The 9587-nt window shown below is 36.2% G+C and overlaps 1 protein-coding gene across 4 annotated transcripts in view; it reads left to right on the plus strand.

Annotated features, from left to right (window-relative positions):
* Nucleotides 1-9297, plus strand: part of LOC149814600 (putative LRR receptor-like serine/threonine-protein kinase At1g07650) — a 32051-nt gene extending 22754 nt beyond the window's left edge. For 2 of the 4 annotated variants that reach the window (XM_089988241.1, XM_089988243.1), the window contains 6 exons: nucleotides 606-740; nucleotides 1682-1800; nucleotides 2566-2776; nucleotides 2890-3127; nucleotides 8461-8611; nucleotides 8687-9297. In XM_089988241.1, coding sequence (XP_089844367.1) covers nucleotides 606-740; nucleotides 1682-1800; nucleotides 2566-2776; nucleotides 2890-3127; nucleotides 8461-8611; nucleotides 8687-9076 — 1244 coding nt within the window. In that variant the 3' untranslated portion in view covers nucleotides 9077-9297. The remainder of the gene's footprint in view (nucleotides 1-605; nucleotides 741-1681; nucleotides 1801-2565; nucleotides 2777-2889; nucleotides 3128-8460; nucleotides 8612-8686) is intronic. The other 2 variants (XM_089988244.1, XM_089988242.1) reach the window with 2 other exon arrangements.
* Nucleotides 9298-9587: the final 290 nt, after the last annotated feature.

Here is a 9587-nt window from a genome sequence, read left to right on the forward strand (position 1 = left end):
TTGCTATTGTCTAGGGAAACTTACATAAAGGGGCAATGATTTAATTACTGCATATTTAGGTGCCTGCACATTCAATATCAACAAAAACTATCTCGGTTTCACATATTGATAAGAAATTGAGAAATACAAAAACTGAGACAAGGCAGTGTCTGAGCTGAGCCCCTTGGATTCGACATTTGGTTGAACTTTCTGATTGGCATAGTAACCAGACCAATGTAAGACTGTGCCAATAGACCAGTCTTATAAGATACACTTTGTAGCTGACCCTGGAACCCACAATTAGATGACTAGGCAACTAATGCTCCAACTTAGCTGCACCCTGGTTTGTAAGGTCTCACATCCATTCATAATACCTGCACCCTGGAATGAACGGCTTGGACTTAGCTGTCCTGGTACTATCCCTAGTCCACTCTCCAAGTCCTAGGTGTTGGAGTTAGCTGTCTTGGTACTATCCCTAGTCCACTGTCCAAGTCCTAGCTATTTGTCACGTGTGTCCATGTGCATGCATGTGTGGGGCATGTGAAGAGAGAGAGAGTCTATTTTCTAAATTATCGTTATTGTTCTCTTTCAGAACCTGATACAAATTTTTGCTTTCTATCTGCAAGATTTTGATCCTCCTAATGGCAGGAAGACTATCATCAGCATTGTGATTGGTGTGGTATCTTTTTTGTTGTTGATATTCTTGATTATCGCTATCCTTTGGAAGAAGGGATTTCTCTGCCACAAACCAGACGAAATAGGTAAGAATAAGTGATGCAATAAAACACATTAAGACGTGATATTCTATTTTGGATTTTTATTTTTTAAGTCAAATGCATAATTAACTAGTACTAGCTTCTGTTTATTTGTATTTATGCTTATTTTCAACAACTAATTTTTATGTTTGTGCTATGTAAATAGTTTGCATTAGCATTATAAAATCAACAAACCTTGTTTCAGCAAAAGGCCCAAGAATAGTAACTAATGTTGGTTGATCCAACTAGTTACGTTCATTTCCAAAATGCTACGATCCATGGGTTAAAACAGATTCAACTGATGGATCCAATATGGGTGTGCTAAGTTTTTGATTAGCGCAAACATGAATAAACCTAGTCTCGACTTGGATCTTCATGGCTAGGACCCATATTAGATTGTGGTGTCAATTTTGGGGTTTAACTATTTCCAAGTTATATCCAACATAGATGCAATCCATATACACCCAAAAACATTTTTGTCATCCAAGAAATACTTTTATTTGTCGTTCATAATTATTGGTAAATATTGTTTCTATTTGTATGTAAAAACAGTAAGTAAATAGATCCATAGCACTTAAAGAACATAATTATGGAACAATTCTTCATTGATAGTTGCTCATACCTTATTAAGAATTACATTTGAAAAAGATTGCACATTGTAAAACTTATGTTAGTCCATTCATGAATTTAATCTACTTCCATCTTATTAATTTATGTATCTTCAATATTTTGTGAAAACTAAACAATTATTATATCATTTGGGTGAACCTACTCCAGTCGTAGCTCACCATTTCATAGCCAGTAAATGCGTGTTTGTCATTGGAGTTCTTTTGGAATAAGCTCCTCCCATAAAATGCCAGATTAAAAACTCATGTACTTTTTTGCAACCTGTGTAATTATTTCATTGTAGCCTTGCCATTTATTTTCTAACCATGCTGCATTACCAGAACTTCAGCGACTTGACCTCCAAACTGGTTCCTTCACTTTGAGGCAAATTAAAGCTGCTACAAACAACTTTGATGCTGCTAACAAGATTGGGGAAGGAGGCTTTGGATCAGTTTACAAGGTATAGTTATTACCATGGTTGCCAGTCAAGGAAGCGGGAGCGGGAAGCGAGGCACTTTAAAAAATTTAGGAAGCGGGATCCGTGGGGTGACTTAGAAGCCAATCACGAACCGTCTCGAAAGTGACCTAGGAATCGAGGTGGAAGCAAAAAAAAAAGAAAAATAAAAGAAAAGAAAAAAAAGGGGGAAGCATGGGGGAAATGCGAGAAAGCGAGGGAAAGCACGTTTTCCAGCGCGTTCCAGAAGCACGACATTTCACGCTTAGGGGAAGCACTTCCCTGATTAACTAGGCGCTTTCGGTAACTCTGGTTATTACCAATCTACCGAGGTGACTATATTACATGCCTTCATGTAAAGAAGACCACAGTTTCTGGATTGCCATCAGTAACACTGACCTTTAAGTTCTTAAACTCCCACTGTTCAGATACTGTGTAACCAAGACTCTGTCAACAGCCTCAAGGCAAAATTTCGCTCTACGATTTTGACTGAAGTACATAGTTCTTTCAAGTAGTCAATTTAGCTCTTATTTGTTACAAGAACAGCTTCTTCTTCTTCTTTTTCTTTTAACCATTGCGTGAAACTGAAAAAGGTTCAAACTATTGTCAGTCATTTGATACTGATTCTCAGAAATTTGGGGGGGAGGGGGGGTCAAAGGATGCCACAAGTCAGTCTGATCACCTTAATCATCAATATGACGTTGCTGCTGTTTATGTCAGTTAACTGTTGAATGCTAATTGGTAGAGGAAACTGCCCATTTGTCGATTCAGGGACATCTATCAGATGGAATCATTGTTGCAGTTAAGCAGCTTTCTTCCAAATCAAAGCAGGGAAGCCGTGAATTTATCACAGAGATTGGCATGATTTCTGCCTTGCAACACCCAAACCTTGTAAGGCTGTACGGTTGTTGTACTGAAGGGAAACAATTACTGCTTGTATATGAATACATGGAAAACAATTCTCTTGCCCATGTTCTATTTGGTAATCTTGCTGATGATCATTTTTAAATGCTCCTCTAAGTTTGCCTTTCTCCAAATCCATGTGTTTGTGATTCGTGCAACTCTATTAATACCTATATGGTTGGATTTTTATAGGTCGAAATGAAAATCAACTGAAACTGAACTGGCCTACCCGCTGTAAGATTTGCATCGGAATAGCCAGGGGTCTGGTTTATCTTCATGAAGAATCTACTCTGAAGATTGTTCACAGAGACATAAAATGTACAAACATTCTGCTCGACAAAGATCTGAATGCCAAAATATCCGACTTTGGACTTGCCAAACTTGATGACGATGATAACACCCACATCAGCACTCGTATAGCTGGAACTTTGTAAGTTCAACTCTCTGTTTTATTATTGCCTTATTGCTTTGAGTTCCTATTCTTTTGTTTCCTAGTGCAATCACAGTCACAATCATCTAGGTGCTTTCTTTTCTTAATTTGACATCTTTTTTAAGTAGAGAAAATCATTAATTTTCTGTAACTATGTAAAATGAAATTTGTTTCGGTGTCTTCCATAATTGTTTCAACGGTCGTGAACAATCAAGAAAAGTTTTTTATGCTTGTTCATAAAAAAACAGTGATATATCAGGATATTTCTGGAGTTACAGGAGCAATTTGCTAATACTATTGATAAATTTGACAGGAACCACATAGGCCCTGTCTTGTTGCGTGTTAGTCTTGTGACTAAACTGCATGATTGTCATGGATCATGGGCCTGCGCTCTCTACGTATTGTCAAAATTTAATGAATATATAAGTTTATAAGTCCATTTTCAGGACAAATATCTTGTGAAGGTCATAAGCTGATAAATCTAGTCATTCAAGCCTTATAAGAGGATTTTTTTCCTCCAACAAACATAAGTATAAAAGGAAGCATGCAGAAAATATTACAGTGAATCTGCAATACAAAGAGTTAAAGAAAAATCATATTGTGATCCTATCTTATGATGCCTCCTTGTTTATAGTTTGATTCGACCTCAAAAAATCTTTCAGTGGTGTCAAAGATGTTGAAGGGTACATTGTCAATGCTTCATTGATACGTGGTGATACTGGCTTCGTTTGTGATGGAGTTATTTCAGACATTTTATCAAGTAGATTGCATGCACCTTGTTTTTGCCGCGTTACTAGCCATCATAGATTTGATTAGGTATTCATCTACCAGTTAGGCATCATCCAAAAACAGGTTTTCAACTTGAGTTTGGGGGTCATCCAATGTGCAAACCTCCCCTTATAGGTTATCTTACTAAATCTAAGCCTAAGCTTTATCGCTTTTAAAAAGTTTTTAGGTTAGAGATGCTGATTTTTTTAATAGTAGTGTATTAAACCCAATTTTGAGAACTGTTTACTCTATCCAGTTGTACCATGTTGCATTTTGTCAATTTAGAGACTCATAGTGAACCATTTGAACTCACAGAATATATACTAGGACAAAACGAACCTGATAATCCTATGCCGTTAGTTGAAAAAAAATTAAATCAGCTTCTAGGGATGATAATGATGTTCCATTGTCTTGGTTTTCTAGACATAAGTGTCCTAAAACTCAACCCACATGGGCTATAGCACACCTGTCCAGGTGGGTTGCCTTCAGGCATTCAACTTGCAGGATGTCACGAGTGTGATACCCAGTGTGGGTGCCTCTTGCCTTAAGGCCAAAGCAGTAGGATCCCTAGTGAGCAAGGGGTTGGGGGGCATGGAGCCGAGGATTTTAACTGCTTGCGAGTGGGCCATACGACAGAGTCAATCTCCCAGGCCTCTCACCACCTGAACCAGGGTTTCCCCTTGATAAATGTCAAAAAAAAGGAGGCCTAGGTAGGACTCTACCCACTTAAATGATTATTATTTATTTATTGCTAAGAAATTTTGTTTGTTCATGGATATAGATGACTTAAGAGAATGCCAGATAGGATGAGCTAACATGCAAAGACATCGAATGTAAGTTTTGAACTAAATTAATTGCCAAAAGTTCTCAGGAAGATGAGATTAATTATATGGATGCACATTCTCTAGTAGCTAAGTTAATATCCGTTTGGATTTTTCTTATATAGTAGCACACTTACATTAAGAGTTACATCAAATGGATGTTAAAATCATCATCAAGCCTTCTCCCAACTACATGGATCATCTTTATCTGTTTTGTTTCTCCATTCCTTCCTATCTAAGAACAGCATTTGTTACTCTAGAATGATTTATATTAGCTATTATTGCCTCACTCCTAGCCTTAGGCATTTTTTCTTCTTTTCTAATTCATTTTCTCAGTGACAACCTGTCACCTGGGTGCGGGTGCGGGTATGGGTACTTGTATGGAGGGTACGACACGACCATTCCAAAAAATGTGGGTATGGAGACATTACTATATATATATATATTAAATATCACATAAATACAAAATAAATTCAAAATAAACTAAATATAATCTAAATATATATGTTATATCTAAAATATATAATACATACTGAAAATATAATTATAAATTATTTGAATACAAACTTGTATGTGTGGATGGTAAAATTGTGTGTCCAAGTGTTGACACATGTCGACACGGGTACGAAGGGCAAAATGGAGTGTCCAGGTACCATAGGTGACAACCTTTCTTATTATTACTATGGTAAGTTTTTGCACAACATGCCCAAATTGTCTTGAATGGCATTCTTTGCTTTTTACTTTATTTGTTAATATTCCAAAGGATTTTATGATTTTCAATCTTATTTTTCTTTGTAATTCCATACACTCATCTTAACATATGCATCTCAAATATTAAATACTATACAAAACTGGCCAATCTTATTGCAGTTTCAAGGATGTGTTCTTTTTCTGGAGGCACTCATTTATTTAATAACACTTCATTAACCTATTGCTATTTTATTTAGCTAACACAAATTATACTAGTGGTATATTCATCAAATCCATCATTTTGTTGTATTATAAATCTTATGCATCAAAACTTTTGACATGTTGAATTGCAAGGTTAACATATATTAGTTGTGACATTTTCTCTCATTCTCACTAAAAGATGCACTGGATCTTCTTTATTTTGGTAATTATCTAAACTATTTTTCTCTAATATGATCCTTTAATGATCTAGTTTATTTTGTACATCATCTATATTTTGGCTAATAAGTATTGTAGCATCTTCAAGCAACATACTTCAAGAGATCTCATCTTGGACAAAAGATGTTACTTCATCAATGACTACAAATAAGCATAGGCTTAAAGCAAATCATTAGTATATCTCAATCTTAACCAGAAACATATTTTTACTTGTAGAAGTAGTCCTAATGTTCATTGAAGCTCCATGATACATATCTTGAATGATTTTGATATGTCTATGTCAGATTCCTTCCATATTGATCAAAGTAGTTGTTTTGAAACTCTATCATACTCTTTCTCTAAATCAATACCATATAAAAATCTCCTCGCTTCTTTATAAACTTTTTTATAAGTTGTCTTGATATGAAATTAGCGTCTATAGTTGCTCCTTTTGACATGAAACCAAATTGATATTCTTACTCGTGATTCTCTTTGAAAACATTCCTCTATTATTTTATTAATAAAGTTTCATGGTGTTTAATACCCCTATAGCTAGAGAAATTATGCATGACACATTTACTCTTATATATAGAACAATACTATGGTTTCATAATAAAAGATAAGAAAAATAGAGTATGTAAACAAAAGAAAAGGTTATGTGGAGCAGAACATTCATTTAGCCAATAGTACTTAACCTTTCATAATGCCATTATCAAAATGGATTATGTGGAAACTATATCAGACCATTGTTTTTATTCAAGAAAACAAAGTAAGTTTGTAAGCTTGCATTTGTATCGATGATGCATTCCTAAGTACAGCTGTATGACTATGGTAGATGAAACAGTCTTAATTGAATTTTCAGTTTGAAATGAAAGATGCTGGAAAGGAATCTTCTGTATTGGAGATTAGTATTATTAGAAACAAAAAAAGTTATAAACTGCGTTTAAAGATAGATGCCTTTATTACGCTCTTAAAAAGTCAGAGGAGAACTATACGCATAAATCAACTAATGTAGCCAAAGGGTTAAAGTTAAGTAAAAACAGTTACTCAAAAGATGGATAAAATAAATTGAACATTCTTTGCGCTCAAATAGTTGGTAACTTAATGTGCCATGGACCTGGTTTGATATAAGTTTTGCTGTTGGCTTTGTTGATTCCTACCAAAGTAATTCAGACCTTTTGCATTGATATGCAGCCAAATTATGTTTTGAAGTTGATACTTTGGAATTATTAAAAGTTGTTTATTGTTTTCTAATATGATTGCTACCTTTGATGACCAAAATGGCTGCTTTATGAAAATTTTGAAAGTGAAGATAGACACACGACAACAAATTTATTGTTAATCAAGCAGTTGATGAATAGTTGGCTCAAAAAGCTAACACGTTGGTACAAAATCAGTGTGTATGATACTGTTACAGAAAATGAAATAGTTGCTGGTCAACGTTCGAACACGTGATATGATTGGAACTCCATTGTCTTAAATGTACTTTTGATAAGCTATTTGCAATGCGTATCACCTTTATGAGACTCAAGCATGGCCGAGTTCGTCAGAATATCATTATGGACAAGTTTATGTAACAAGAATATCCTCATGATGTCATAATGGAAGGAAGCCACTTAGAGCTAGCTAGATTAACCCTGATAACAAAGAAAGTGCACCACTAAACAGGAGTAACACTTATCTGTCTACATGGTCAAGTGAGAGATATTAGTCATCTGAGCGTGAAGAGGAAATTGCATGAATGTTATGGAGGGACGTGCTTACCCTCTATATAACATGTTAGGCTAGATTTAATTAATATATCAAATTTTAAATTTAATTTAGAAACTGGTTTTTTAAAATCTTTCTAAGATGATAGGTCTAGCCCTTCGAGCCTGAGTGAGATTATCATTTTTCTCAGATGAGCATAGCATGAAGTAGAACCAACTCAATAGAACATCTCTATAAATAAAGGTGAAATTTAAAAGAAAACAGTAGAGATTACAGCAAATCTTTGACACAAAGAGCTAAATAAAAACCCTACCCTGCTCCTTGGAAACACCTTATCTAACAATGCTTCCTCACTCATAACTTAATCAATCCTCCAAAAGATCTTTAACTGTTTCCCATAAACGATACATTGTGAAAACAAATAAAACTCGCCATAGTACTTAACAGGCTGTTAGTGTCATAAACGAGATTCAGTGACAAGGGTCAACACTTCCTAAGGTATCAAATGGTGCAAGATTTGTTGCATAGACATATTAGGTGACCCTTGATGCAACTTGTGAACTGGGAAGCAACACCTTGATTCATTTCCCACATTGACTGATGAGGGCAACTCAAGAAACCATCCAAGTCCAAATGGACTTCATTTATAGGGCCATGGCTTGACAAAGCGGTTGCATCTCTGTTATGATGAAGCCAAGTCCGTTCAAGTTGCCTATGTTCATAATAGGCCATGGAGTCTTTTGACATTTGTTGCGAGATACTATGGTCGCCAGCTCCCATGATTAATTAATTCATGGTAAAATGGAAGAACCTGGTTTTGCACGCATGCTTTGCATAGCTACACTTAAGCAGGACATCTCTGTACTACCCATGGTTTTGGTATGTGAATTGTTTTTTCATGAAATTATAAATCTCGTGCAACTGCAGTGGATACATGGCCCCTGAATATGCCATGCGTGGTCACTTGACTTTCAAGGCAGATGTTTACAGTTTCGGAGTTGTCGCTCTTGAAATTGTTAGTGGGAAGAGCAACAGTAGCTACAAGCATTCAGAAGAAGGTGATTACCTTCTAGATTGGGTGAGTCTGTGCCCGTTGAATTTCAAAATTCATATAGTCAGTTCCACTCTGCTAATCATTTTTTATTTTCCTCAGGCATGTGTTCTTCATGATAGAGGGGACCTGCTAGAGCTTGTAGACCCAGATCTGGGTTCAAACTACTCCAAGAAAGAAGCCTTGGACATGATTAACGTGGCTCTCCTGTGCACCAATTCATCCCCTTCGCTTCGGCCGGCAATGTCAACAGTGGTGAGCATGCTCGAAGGCCTAACACCAGTGCTGTCCCCACTTCCAACCCCAGCACCATCAAGTGGTGAGTGGAGTAACAGAACACGTAGAGTGCATTCTCAGCACAACAGCAACCAGAGCCAGAGCCGTTCAACGGAAGTGCAATGGACTGGGTCCACAATTTCAGGCCCTGAAGAGGAGGAGCATAGTGAGCATCTTTTAGCAGAAAGTTCCCATGAAATCCATTCATTAACATAAACAAAGTGCTGTGTCCTCTTGTGGGAACTCCCATGCTTGTCGTCACTCCTGTGTGGTCATCTGGGCTACCAAATTTTATTCATGTGCTTACAATCTCACACGTAGGATATGGCCCAACGAGTAAAAGCCCCACGTGGGCTTCCATCATGTATATATACAGTCGATTGTACTCAATTTGACCCACAAAAGTATTCTGCTTGCTCCGTTTGCTATGGTCATACCTTGCATCATCTTTTTTTATGTAAAAAATATGATTGTTTTTAGTTTTAAAATTCAAAAATAACCATATTGTACGGGAAAAATAACAGTCTCGAAATGCCCTACAATTTTTAAAATTTGTTCCATGTCAAAATTTGTAAATGCCCAACTTTTTTAGGACATTTTTACTCTTCGCATGAGCGAACCTCCTAAGGTTCGTGCGATATATAGGATGTCTCTATTTTGCAACCTCGCACTAAAAAGTACATTTGCATGATGATTTTGTGGACCTCACAAAGTTTGCATAACTAAA

This window comes from Nuphar pumila, chromosome 15 (genome assembly GCF_984573655.1).
Source record: "Nuphar pumila chromosome 15, dmNupPumi1.hap1.1, whole genome shotgun sequence".
Classification (NCBI taxonomy): Eukaryota; Viridiplantae; Streptophyta; class Magnoliopsida; order Nymphaeales; family Nymphaeaceae; genus Nuphar; species Nuphar pumila.